The sequence below is a fragment of the Suillus clintonianus genome (assembly GCF_016758775.1).
Source record: "Suillus clintonianus strain FC179 chromosome Unknown DEU56scaffold_52, whole genome shotgun sequence".
NCBI classification, from domain to species: Eukaryota; Fungi; Basidiomycota; class Agaricomycetes; order Boletales; family Suillaceae; genus Suillus; species Suillus clintonianus.
In genome coordinates, this window is record NW_024539276.1 from 143963 (window position 1) to 157025 (window position 13063).

Here is a 13063-nt window from a genome sequence, read left to right on the forward strand (position 1 = left end):
GCTTTTAATAATAATAACTACCTTTAACTTACGTGCATGCTGAGCGTTCCCACTGGCAGTAGCTCTCTCCAAGCTCGACCCGCCAAATCATTTCTCTCAAATATCAGTACTAGATCAGTGCTCAAATTCCTGTGCATTCATTGCGTACATGTCGTGTTGTTTACAGCTGTGCGCGAAACTATAGTAAGCGACCACCTCACTCGATGACTTGCGGGAAGCTTACCGCACAGCTAGATTCTAGAACAGCTATTGCAGTATTCTTCTCATTTCAGCACGTTCCAACTTGCCTTGGTCATCCCTGCGTCCCTCGTATTCCTTGTTGAAATTCATATCTTTCGCTATAAACAAATGGCAGACAATGTAGAACAGTGCCGAGTGGCCTTGCAGGAGAGCCCCCCTGGGGATCCTCGCAGACCCGTATCTCTCAGTATCCTTGCCACCAGCCTTCGAGCCAGATTCAAGCGGCAGGGTGTCCTGTCTGATCTAGACGAGGCGGTTGAGCACTATCGAGCTGCGCTAGAGCTTTGTCCCCCTGGCCATTCAGATATATCCAAATTTCTCAGCAATCTGGCCCTTTGCCTTCGGAACAGACTCAAGCAGGGAGACGGCCTGTCTGATCTAGATGAGTCTGTCGAGCTCCATCGATCTGCATTGCTGCTCCGCCCCCCTGGCCATCCTGATCGATCCACATCGCTTAGCAACCTTGCAATCAGCCTTCAAGACAGATCCCAGCAGAGGGGCGTCCTGTCTGAGCTGTGCGAATCCATAGAATTGCATCGAGCTGCATTATTGCTCCGCCCCATTGGCCACATTGATAGACCCACGTCTCTCAACAACCTTGCCAATTGCCTTCGAGACCTATTCCAGCAGCGGGGTGTTCTATCTGATCTGGATGAGGCCATTGAGCTCCATAGATCTGTATTGCTGCTTCGTCCCCCTGGTCACACTCATCGATACAGGTCGCTCAACAACCTTGCCAACTGTCTTAGTGACAGATTCGCCCAACAGGGCATCCTGTCTGATATGGACGAGGCTATTGAGCTCCACCGAGTTGCATTGACCCTCTGTTCACCTGACCATTCTTTTCAATCCGGGTCTCTGAACAACCTTGCCATAAGCCTGCAAACCAGATTTGAGCAGCGAGGCACCCTGCCCGATCTGGATGAGGCCATCGAGCTCTATCGAGCTGCACTTGTTCGCTGTCCCCTCAACCATTCTTATCGACCCTGGTCACTCAGTAACCTTGCTGCCAGCCTTCGAGTCAGATTTGCGCAGCGGGGCTTCATGCCTGACATAGATGAGGCAATCGAGCTTGCTCGAGCTGCCCTTGCGCTCTGTCCCACTGGACATTCTTATCGGTCACTCTCCCTCAATACCCTTGCCAGCAGCCTTCAAACCAGGTTCGAGCAGCAGGGTGTCCTGTCTGACTTGGATGAGGCAATTGAGCTCAATCGAGCTGCACTGCTGCACTGCCCCCCTGGCCATGCTGATCGATCTGCATCTCTCAACGACCTTGCCACTACCCTTGCGGCCAGATTTGACCAGCGGGGAGTCCTGTGCGATCTGGAGGAGGCTATTGCGCTCGTTCGAGCTGCATTACTGCTTTGTCCTCTTAGACATCCTGACCGATTCATGTCTCTCAACAATCTTGCCAGCGGCCTTCAGACCAGATTCGAGCAGAAGGGCGTCCTGTCTGACCTGGACGAGGCCATGGAGCTCCTTCGAGCTGCACTTGCACTCTGTCCCCCTGGCCATTCTGATCGACCAGGCTCGCTCAACAACCTTGCCAGCAACCTTCATGTCAGGTTCGAGAAGCAGGGTGTCTTGTCTGACCTTGACGAGGCCATCGAGCTCGCTCGAGCTGCCCTTGTGCTCTATCCCCCTGGCCATTCTGATCGATTCACATCTCTCAACAACCTTGCTAGCATACTTCATTCCAGACCCGAGCAGCAACATGGCGTCCCATCTTATCTGGATGAGTCTATCGAACTCCGTCAAGCCGCACTTGCATTATGTCCCCCTGGCCATTCTCATCGATCTGCATGTCTCAACAGCCTTGCCATCAGCCTTCGAAAGAGATTCGATCAGCAGGGTATACCATCAGACTTGGACGAGGCTTTTAGGCTTTATCTACAACTCCCCGAAGTATCTCATGCAGCCTCTCGTACTGATCTTGATGCTGCCAAGTCTTGGGTCACCTCCGCTGAGCAGCTGAAGCATGGATCTGCATTACTTGCCTATCAGACCTCATTGAAATTTCTGGTTGAGAATGTGACTCTTTTGTCGTCGTCCTCACGCCATTTCGATGTGATCAGGGAGGCCACTTCATCCCTCGCAATGGATGCTTTCTCGTGTGGTGTCCGTCATGGTACGTTGATGACTGCCGTAGAGCTAGTGGAGCAAGGCCGTGCAGTATTCTGGACTCAGTTGGCACGCTTCCGCACGCCGCTGGATGAACTTTCCGCGTCAGGTAACACCGGCAAAGCCTTGGCGGAAGAGGTCAAGCAACTCAGCTTTCGCCTTCATAATATGTTTGATGCATCTATTGGAGACCAGTCTCAACACATCCGGCAACTTACCATGCAATGGGATGAAATCATTTCCCGCATCCGCATGCTTCCAGACTTTTCCCGGTTTCTCCTGCCTCCGCTATTCTCTGATCTGCAGAGAGCGGCAGAACATGGTCCAATCATTATTGTCAACGCTAGCAAGTACAGCTGTGATGCCTTGATTGTTCTGAATACCCGGGATCCTGTCCTCGTTCCACTTGATATTACCCAAAACGAAGTCTTCGGGTTGTCATCCGAGTTCCAGTCCCTCACAATGGGGGTTGGTTCGTCTGACCATCGACTCGAGTTACACAAGATTGTCAGCGTCCTCCGCAAGCTTTGGGGTCGTATCGTTTGGCCCGTAGTCCAAGCTCTCAGGGAGTTCATTCACACTGGTTCACGCATTTGGTGGTGTCCTACCGCTGATTTCACGCTGCTTCCCCTACATGCAGCAGGACCCTACGAGAAGAAGAGCCATAATTTGTCTCACTTTTACGTCTCCTCATACACTCCAACATTGGCGGCACTCATTCGCGCGAGACAGCAGGTTTCTCAAGATGCGTCCATTCAGCATTTTATTGCTGTTGGTCAAGCAAATCCGGCTGGAGGAAATGAACTTCGAAGTGTCCCCGCTGAGTTAGCTGTCGTAGCCCAGCATGTCGCACCCATGCTGCCCTTTACATCGCTTGCAGATAGCGGCGCAACAGTCCAGGGGACATTAGATGCATTAAGCCAAAATCAGTGGCTTCACCTGGCCTGCCATGGCATGCCGAACCGAAAACAACCATTCGAGTCTTCCTTCGCAATGCGTGAGGGGCCTTTGACGATCAGGGACATCATCGGATCTCGCTTGCAGAATCCAGAATTCGCATTTCTATCGGCTTGCCACACTACTGTGGGCGATGAGTTGAGTCCAGATGAGGCCATCCATCTCGCAGCAGCGATGCAATTCTCTGGATTTCGCAGTGTAATAGGTTCTATGTGGTCTGTTGACGACGATGTTGCCCGCCAGATTGTTTCCACTTTTTACGATAACCTGGTTGATGGTTCAGGGAGATTGGACTGCACACGTGCTGCGGTTGCATTGCACAAGGCTATGAAGACATTGCGCAAGAAGATTCCACTGGAACAGCAGATTGTATTTATTCACATAGGTGTCTAGTTTGAAACCCTTCGCCGTATTGTGCATGTGTTGTAACCAATCCATACAAGTAACACAGATAATTCATTTGCTTGTGCTCACTACAATGCCAAGGATCGCTCCACTTCTTCAAGTTATATTAATGGGAGACTAACTGCGTAATTCAAGTACTCAAGCTTGCTGCCTCATTCATGTCGAGAGCATTCAGTGTCTCATGCCAAAAGTCATCGCTCTTCTTCAGGCATCCAGCTGTTTACCACGCAAGTACATTATCCTGCACATATGTTGAACAATTGCTACTTCCATAGTGTTCACTACATTCTCTGGGACCAAAGCACCCTGCTTTCGGCGCCACCACCAATCCGATACAAATGCTTACTCCCCCAAGGCACTCCGGCAGTCTTCCACTTCCGCATCTCCGCAACTTTTGAGAACTTTATCATACACAAAATTCACTACGAAAATGGTCCCACTACCGTGCTTCTCCAAGCATGCTTTCACATCCCCGAGGGCTTTGATCAAGTCTCAAGTAAGCCTTCGTGCACATGCGCTCAATGTCTCGATCGTCTCGCCCTGACCCAGACTTTCTCGTGGCTCCAATGCATCAGGACAAGAGGCTATCTATACAGAATAGGCCGCTGGTTATCGGGAAATTGCTTCTAGCCTAGCCTACTCTTTATAGTGTTCCTCGCCTAGACCATACTCATATTCTCTGGCTATGTAGCGTGCGAACATTATGTAGTCTCTGATGGTACATTCACCCCTATATATTAGGCTTTTGCATGCCCATATCACACTATGGGCAAGGTACTGGAAACCCCGAAGTTTGTCAACATTCTGACACGCGCTGAGTGCCTCCTCTCCCCAAATTTTCCCCTCTCGTTTTATGAGATCATTGTAGCTCCGGGATGATGAGGAGAGAAAACACCAACACCAACGAGAGTCTACTCCACGTGGTCAAGAGTCGCGCTTGCAAGCCACTAAGACTCAGACGCAAGTACCTTGCTGTACTTCACAACACAACCATAATCAATTTCCTTGCCTTGCTTAATTTTGGAGTCTCATACATGTATTTTTCGACAGATTTGACCAGTGGGACATCCTGCCTGACCTGGATGAGCCATCGTGCTCCATCTGCCTGAAAAAAAGATGAGGTCACTGAGTTCGCTCGAGCTGCCCTTGTCCCCCTGGCCCTTTTGAAATTTCATAACGTCCGCCACGTTTTCTGGAACCAAAGCTCCCCCCTCCCGCAGCTTGATTCCCGTCCTTTCGACGCGCAACCACCAGTCCAATATCAAACCCGACTCCCTTCAAGGTGCTTGCAATGAATGAATACCGCATTCCCTTTCCAAGGTTGTTTTGAGTCGAAATTGCACCAGCTCCTGTTACTGTCAAATGGACGTTCATCTCGGTCACGTAGCAGAGGGCTTTTTCCGAGCCGCCGGTAAGGCTAATCGACATATAACCCCTTTGCCTCCCACTAGCCATTCTGGTCACTGCCACGCTCGGATACGGCCGACTTTATGGTGGTTGCTCACGTGGTATATTTCGATATCTTGCTCGATGACGTTAGTCTTGGTTTAGCTAGACAGTTATGATCGCTCCATGCCTCTTTGGCAGCAGGAGAATGGAATGGAACTCCCCGGAAATGCAGCGAAAATTGGCACTTACGAGTGCTTACGAGACTTCTCGGGCTTCGGCTATTGGCTTGATTGGAACTTCATCAAAGCCATTGGCGTCATAGGTGCGTCGCCGTTTGGTCAATTTTGCCGGATGAATACTTATCGGGTCCCAGGAAGGTCCCTGTTTGACTTCTAACAATACTTGTCTCATTGAATAACCCGAGATGAGTGATGCGGCAAGGTGATTTACCATAACAACAGGCATGAATGTTCAGCACTCGACTGCTGTGTAGAGTCTATAAATATGAGGTTTGACCACGTTTCAAGGCGCAGTGAATCTTAACGAGTGCGGGAGTGACGTAATTCATAGAACTTACTTTCGATGGACAAGTCTCCACCCATTCTGACCACGTGCCACGGTGGCGATTTTTGACATGGAATTAATGCCATGCAGCCTCGGGGACTCCTCGGCTAGGGCCTAGTGACATCAGGGATGCATTCATTGAAATTTTAGTTTCAGCTACTTTAATCTGCGCAATTCATAGTGCCAGCTCCAAGGCGAGATGGAAGAGTTCATTCGAAAACCGCTGGTCAACAGGTTTAAAAGGATGCGTCTGCCCATGGGACAGCACTCACTAAGACCTCGATACCCATAGACATGTTCGTTCGCATCTCTACCATTTCTGTTATCTTCCTTCTCCTTTCCCAAGCATATGTTATGGCCACTGTTATCAGGGCCTCATCCAATTCGACCAGTTGTGGAAACGGCGAAGCTCGCTGCTGCAAGGAGGTGAGAAAGAATCATGAGCAAAGAAAGACATATTTGCTTAACTGCGTTGCAACAGGATTCATCTGAGCCGGGGTATGTTAATGACGAGCAGTGCCAAAGCTACTCAGGGAATTGCTCAAGTGGCTACGTAGCATCATGTTGCTACACCGTCACGGTAAGCGTTACGACTCGATTCAACAGCGCGGTCAATCTGAGTTGGCAATAGGACTATTATTACTGCAACATGACTACATCAGATTAACAGTGGTATCTCGGTATTTGAAGTACGGTACCTTTGTGATTGAAGGACATTGGCTGGGTTGGACTTTCGGACGGATTATACCATAATATTGTTATGAATGCATAATATTCCACTCTTGATGCAATAAAAGTCTTGGACCCCTTGACGGATATCATTCAATTTGAAGTTACGAAACACCTCACCAGTAAGCCCAACGCGTAGCAAGATGAAGACTCGTGATACGGAGGAGGATTTGCCTTGTGCAGCCTAGGATACGCGGAATCTCATAATATCCCAGCGAGTATTGTCGACGAGCGTCAAACCTGTCAAATATCAAACTGGCGGAAATCCAGTAGAAGGCCCGAGGATGTCACCCCTGCAAGTGCCGCGATTGAGACCATGAAATCGACAGAGTACCGGCAAAACTAACCTGCGGCATAACAATATAACTTTAATTGTATACCATGATAATCGATTTCTGTCATACCGCGTTTATTAGGTTAGCCTGCACTGCCAGAGATTGAGTTGGCAAGACTGGGAGGAAATCGACGAAGGGAACTCCAAAAACCACACTCCCGAGCCGGATCTAACGATATCCACCACGAAATAAAAGGGCCGCCCAGTTTTAGCTCGAGCCTAAGGCTTGCAAGGTCAAGAGCTTCATATATACCAAATCGCAATACGAGAACTAACCTCACATATTCGCTTCCCTGACCCGGAGGCCGTTCGTCACGCTACGCGGCTACGACGACAATACTGGCCAAAATGTGCACGCAGACATCAAAATGATAACACTAGTGAAGAATGGGTACACGGAGCTGTGCCTATGATAACAAGAACTTCTAATATTAATGAAGGTTTGTGAGTAAACCATAACTTAATTACCTGATGTGAAGTCCTTCACTGACAAGGTACTGATGATTGCACCATGCAGACCCCAAAGCATGTGGCCAGCGACAATTGAGCAACAAACAAGTTGATTTACTTGGTAGTGCGAGCTCAAGGGAACACTGCAGCAATTATGCTGAGGAAATTGCTGACTTCTCCTTATGACACATGCTCGGACTTCAAATTTACGCAATGTTTGGGAACCGAAAAAGTTCGGAAGAGTAACAGGGGACTGGTAACTCTGTTCCTCCCAAGGTACGTGGATCAGCTCACCAGTAGAGGTCAAGACCCCATTGTCAAGTTATTTCCATCTCGTATATACAGTTCAACACCTGCCGTTACGCGTCTGCTGGCGCCCTTGCCGAGTGCTCACCAGAACTCTCGCTGCTTAGTCTCGCACCTTTCGCTGTCCCTTGCCCTGATTCCCATGCCCAACCTCGCCCATCCGTGGCATTTGCCTGCCGACTACACCCAGCAATAATAATGTCCTGCAGTCTCTACACGCTCACACACCCAACCTCCCCACACCTCGCAAAGCACAACTAATAGGGCACGGCATCTTAGCAGTTTCCTTGCGGCATGTATAGAAATATAGAAATTCTCTCTTCTGCAGATTTGGGAACCGAAATATTACGGAAGGGTAACACTGTTGGCACTCTCATCACCCCCTTTATACTAGTATCCCTTCTAAATCCAGCTCACCTAGACCATACTAATACTCTCTGCCTGCGTATTTCGTACGCGTGCGAACAAGATTCGCTGATACAGTGTTGCCATTATGTCGTCTCTGTAATCTCTAGCACGTTAACCCCTATATCAGGCATTGCATAGTAACCACACAATTATTCGTCTATACCGACTCGCACGAGATAAACCAGGTATGTCGCGGTTCTTCTCGCGTTGCTTTTTCTGAATTCTAATTTTTTTTTCGTCGTGCAGAAGGACTCGGATGATTCAGATCCTGGGCGGATATCATACGCTCGTGCGTTCAACATACTCCTCAGCATCGATGACAGCCAGTTCGAAGACCATTGTCTATATCAGCCGATGAATGAAATATTAATGACTGCCGTATCGATAACGATAAACCTCGATTTATCGCTGGATACCATACTTGGCCAGACGTACCCACCGGGTGGCAGCCTGCGTGTCTCCTTGTCCATCCAATCCTACAATTCACATGAAAAGATGCAACCGCCGCTGTCCGAGAGAGGTCCGGGTCTCCAGTTGAAGAGGTGGCTAGACGGCGACATATCTACCGCCATAGAATGGTTAACTTTTCAAGACGGATATAGATTCAGTGCTATGGGCAAGCACTGGCAGCCCCGGAAGTTTGCCAAAGTTCTGACACGCGTAGAGTATCTGCCATACCTTCCTGTGCTTCAAGGCACAGCCTCACTCAAGTTCCTTGCTTTTTTTTTTTTTAGTTTTGCACGTATTCTTTAACAGATTTGAGCAGTGGGGCATCCTGCCTGACATAGACGAGGCCACTGAGCTCGCTCGAGTTGCCCTTGTCCCCCGGCCTAAAGTCCATCATGTCCGCCACATCTACCGGAAACAAATCATCCCCCTCCCGCAGCTTGATTCCCACCCTTTCGGCGCACAACCACAATCCAATATAAAACGCCTGACTGCCCTAGAAGGTGCTTGCAACCAATAAACACCACATCTCTTTTCCCAGGTCATCCTGAGCCGAACGTAGCCTGCCCCGTTGCATAAGTGACCCAACGTCAAATGACTACTTCCTCCGTTCTTCGCTTCCCCAGCTCCGTCATCACCTTTTTGGCCGGTCGCCCAATCAGATCGAATAGTGACGTGCATGGTGAGGTTAACATTCTACTCATACCTGCCTCGCTTTTTGGATTCTGGATTCGCCCTCATGGCTCAGGGTGAATGATGTGGCAAGATAATTTAGGATAGATGACAGGTTTGAATTCTAGCTGTCGCGCAAAGCCTATGAAAACGGGGGTTGAAGGCGGCTAATTACCTGGTCGGGACAACAGTCATTATCACGAGGAATCAGCACGGTGCTAAATTCACCAGAACATGAACTTAGTTCAGACGCCCGTTCCGATGATAGAACGTTCCCTTCGCTAGTACGACGTGTTCGAAGGATAAATTACATGCCAGAACTCGTCAACACGGCGGTCCGCTATCGGTTTCGTTTCGGGTGGAGCTGCGAAGTGATGGCGTTATCACCTAGTGGCACCTTAAACCGAATAAATCAATTGGAACCTTATAGAGATCAGAGTCAGATGGGCCACCTTTGAATTGGTGGCATGATTTGTGCATGATCCTGGATGGTAGGCAACGAAGCTTCGCCGCGAATAGTTGTAAGTTTAGCCCGGTCCTGGGTGGAGCTCTGTTTTGGGAGTCGGAATCCTAGTTCCCCCTGCCTGCCCCCTCCTCCTCGGAGCAAGCACCAATCGGACAGCCTGTCTACTGGGCTGCAGTGGCAATTTTATCCCACATGGAAGTCTATGGGCAATCGCCCTGTGAGATCAAGTCTGGGTCATTACTTTAGACTCACCCTTCGCCAAGACTGGCTAACTCATAGTTTCAGTTCCGCAGTAAAATGGACACATTCAGGCGATAGGCCGATGGCCGCGTTTGCTCAAATGGCACTCATTTGAGGTTTCAATGCGCCAATTGACATGTTCGTTCGTGTTTTCCTAGTTCCTGCCATCTTTCTTCTCGTTTCACAAGCCAGTGTCAAGGCATCATCCAATTCGACCAACTGTGGTACAGGCACAGCCCGCTGCTGCGAGGAGGTGAGTGGGTTTAATGAACGGCGAAATACATTGGTGCTCATCTGTGTTGTGAAGAATTTATCTGAGCCGGGGAGCGTTAATGATGAGCAGTGCCAAAGCTACTCACAGCCTTGTACAAGTGGCTACCTAGCAGCTTGCTGCTACACTGTCCTCCCTATGGTAAGTGCCACGATTCAATTCACCAGCACGGAGCACGGTCGATCTGAATTGCCATTAGTATTATTATTACTGCAACCAGACTGGGTCAGGTTGACGGCGGGGTTGCTAGGTGTTTTTGTGAAACATATTACCTTTTGAAGTTGAAGGATATCCGTCGCCCTTAATTCTAGTTAGAATTTACAGCATGTCATGAATGCATAATTATACACTGGTGCAAAGAGTGTCTTCGACCCCCCCACCTCCATTCAGTGCGAAGTGCACATTAGAACGCTCAAACAGCACCATAGCTAAGCACAACTCACATGAAGCCTCGAGACATGTCTCACGGGAAGTTCGGAACCACCTGCGTGATACTATGAAATGAAATTGTGTCTTGTGCGGCACTTCTAGTAGGATACGCCCTCAGCAATAAGAAAAGAAAAGCGAACGCGGACTCTTACACGAGCCTTCGACCAATACTCACCCAACGAGCGTCGATCCAAATGGTAGTGGATAACACGCCGGCGAAGGCGCAATTGAAACGCAAAGCAAAGTATCCCTGTAAGACGACGAAATTGACGATGCATTGTCTGATTTGACAAGGACACCTGGGCATCGATCTATACTTGCCTTTGACTATATAAGTAACAGGTCGCGCCATGTGTGATACTTACGTTACATTGGCGGCCGCACTGTAGCAAGATTTACTACTGGGGAATCCCAAGAAATAGTCGAATTCAGCTTGAGCCGCCCTATGACATCTATGAGACCAACCTGGCCACACGTCCTTCTTGCGATGGTTTGTCGTCGGCCTGAGACCCGGAGGCCCTGGTGCCCGATGCCGTTTATGGGGCTGCGCTCTATAAAAGCTTACAACGATACCGAACCCTGCTAATAATGAACACCAAATATCAAAATGACCACACTGGGAGGGGCACGCGGATCCAAAGGCTAGTAGCACGACAGCAGACGATCGAAAAAGTGTTGCATACCTAAAAACTTGTTTCAGTAGAAAACAATCACCACTCCAATTATTGACTGGGCCTGTTTCGGCCTTGGAGCGGCTGTCAAAGAAAGGTGTCCACTGTCCACATGATAATTGCCCTGGCACCTCGTGATCGAGTGGCAAAACTATATGTGCCCTGAGCAAGGTTCGAACTTGCGACCTCAGGATTGCCCGATAATAATACCGGTCATACAGATGTATGAGACCTGCGCTCTAACCAACTGAGCCATCAGGGCTTCTGTATGATGGACGTTGTGACACAACTGAAGTTGGGGGCAAGTTGGGGGTATGAAAACAATATCTGGCACGTGACGCAAACGCGTTGAGCGCGTGACGTCACATGTACCTAGTGTCACCTCGTCCAGCTTGGTTCACCTCCGATCATGCGTGTCCTCGCACTCTCTGACTGCAAGCTAGAAAGCCACGAACCTCCCGAAGAAATAGAGGATACCTGTACGAACAGCCGGCCTGCCCCAATGCCTCCACCTCCTACGAAGATTCCATCCATCATACTCGACGCCGATCTTGTGACAGATTCTATGGCCGCCAGATTGTGCATTAGCTTGGTCGGCCATGTGCTGTTTTTGAAGAGTCAGGTTCCTTTGTAAGTTCGAACGATTGCAATCGAATCGTTTGCTAATTATCGTATAGCCCTGTCATGCAGATGGCACGGATGCCTGGTGGCGATGTATGTGCCCTGCCAATTTATCTGAATTTAACACTGACCCAACGAAGGCCACGTCTCGAGCTGCGAAGAAGCGCCAGGAGCTTCTCAATTCATTTGATACCCTCGCGTCACACCTCAATACGACATTCACAGCACTATCTACGGCATTTGCCCTCTGCAGTGGGACACCAGGAAAAGATGCTCAAAACTCTGGTCGTGCCTACCTTGCAGTCGTTCTTGGTCCCACGCCCGGATCCGCCAAATGCAAGGTAATGGTGGGAGTGGATGCTTTGGAAGCAAAGGTCTGGGGAGAACGGAATGATTGCTCGGGTGAACCATCTGAACTTGGTAGGGAGGGAGCGGAGGATGTCGAAGAACAAAGTGATAATGAGGAGGAGTCTGACTCGGACAACAATAGTGATGGCGAAGCCGACTTCAACGAAAAAGGTGGCAGTGATAGCAGTGATGATTCAGGCGATGAAGAGTCCGATGAATCTTCACAAGCACCCTCCCCACCACCATCTAGAACACCATCTCCCTCCTCTTCCCCGCCTCCACCACCGCAACTACTGCCTCACACTTACGCCCAAGAACTGGAAGCCCACCGCACTGCCGAACGCTTGCTCTCTCGCACCCTTGCAAGCGCATGCGGAGAAAATGATGGACAGGGCATGGCCAGCGAAATGGGTAAGTAGCGCCCATCTTATCAATTCCTTTACACCCACCCTGATGCTATTCCGGACATAGCTCCGACCCAGACGCACATAGTGCTGCGTGCTCCGCGAAAATTTATGCACCCGGCATGGGTGCCTAGGCAAACCCTCAGCGGTGCTTTTGACGCGCTGCTAGACCAGTTTCTTGAGGAATCCGGTGAACATCCTACAAGAGATGATATAAAGAAGAAAAAGAAAGGCGGAAAGGTGGAAGGTGTATGGATTCGCAGCCGACAGAGAATAATCGAAGATTCGGCAATAATATCGAGCGAAGAAATTCCAGAAGAGGATGAGATGATTTGGTGGACATGGGACGGGAGGCTTGTTGGATTTGCGGACTGGTAACATATGTTCAGACGACTCGAACAGAGCAGTTGATACGTCGAGTGCATGGTTTGCAGGATATCTGCCAGTGAATTTTACTGTCGTGCTACCACACTAATCGACCATCTACATATGTAAAACACGATGAAAATAGCACTGCAGAAGTTAGATCCTCGATTTTCTCGAGGTAATGGAATTGGGGTTTGTTTGGCAACGGCTTTAGAAATAAACAAC

General features: G+C 49.4%; 3 protein-coding genes and 1 non-coding gene across 4 annotated transcripts; 3 read left to right on the plus strand and 1 right to left on the minus strand.

Annotated features, from left to right (window-relative positions):
* Positions 1-348: 348 nt before the first annotated feature.
* Positions 349-3711, plus strand: DEU56DRAFT_953122 (TPR-like protein; the record flags this gene model as incomplete). The annotated part of the gene is made up of 1 exon (XM_041359182.1): positions 349-3711. One exon carries the CDS (start codon positions 349-351, stop codon positions 3709-3711), a length of 3363 nt encoding a protein of 1120 aa, XP_041206836.1.
* A 3694-nt stretch (positions 3712-7405) lies between these two features.
* Positions 7406-8929, plus strand: DEU56DRAFT_953128 (uncharacterized protein; the record flags this gene model as incomplete). The annotated part of the gene is made up of 5 exons (XM_041359183.1): positions 7406-7947; positions 8031-8088; positions 8150-8613; positions 8660-8853; positions 8892-8929. Exons 1-5 carry the CDS (start codon positions 7790-7792, stop codon positions 8927-8929), a joined length of 912 nt encoding a protein of 303 aa, XP_041206837.1. The 5' UTR covers positions 7406-7789.
* Positions 8930-11257: 2328 nt separating this feature from the next.
* On the minus strand, positions 11258-11361 carry DEU56DRAFT_t78. The gene has a single exon. It is a non-coding gene; the product is annotated as a tRNA-Met (tRNA).
* Positions 11362-11470: 109 nt separating this feature from the next.
* On the plus strand, positions 11471-13039 carry DEU56DRAFT_812957 (uncharacterized protein). Its single transcript, XM_041353634.1, has 4 exons — positions 11471-11729; positions 11777-11813; positions 11861-12479; positions 12540-13039. Exons 1-4 carry the CDS (start codon positions 11509-11511, stop codon positions 12848-12850), a joined length of 1188 nt encoding a protein of 395 aa, XP_041206838.1. The 5' UTR covers positions 11471-11508; the 3' UTR covers positions 12851-13039.
* Positions 13040-13063: the final 24 nt, after the last annotated feature.

Coding starts and splice junctions, on each gene's coding strand:
- DEU56DRAFT_812957 (XM_041353634.1), top strand. CDS start 11,509: ATGCGTGTCCTCGCACTCTCTGACTGCAAGCTAGAAAGCCACGAACCT. Junction 11,730..11,776: donor TTGAAGAGTCAGGTTCCTTT/GTAAGTTCGAAC, acceptor ATTATCGTATAG/CCCTGTCATGCAGATGGCAC. Junction 12,480..12,539: donor GGGCATGGCCAGCGAAATGG/GTAAGTAGCGCC, acceptor TTCCGGACATAG/CTCCGACCCAGACGCACATA.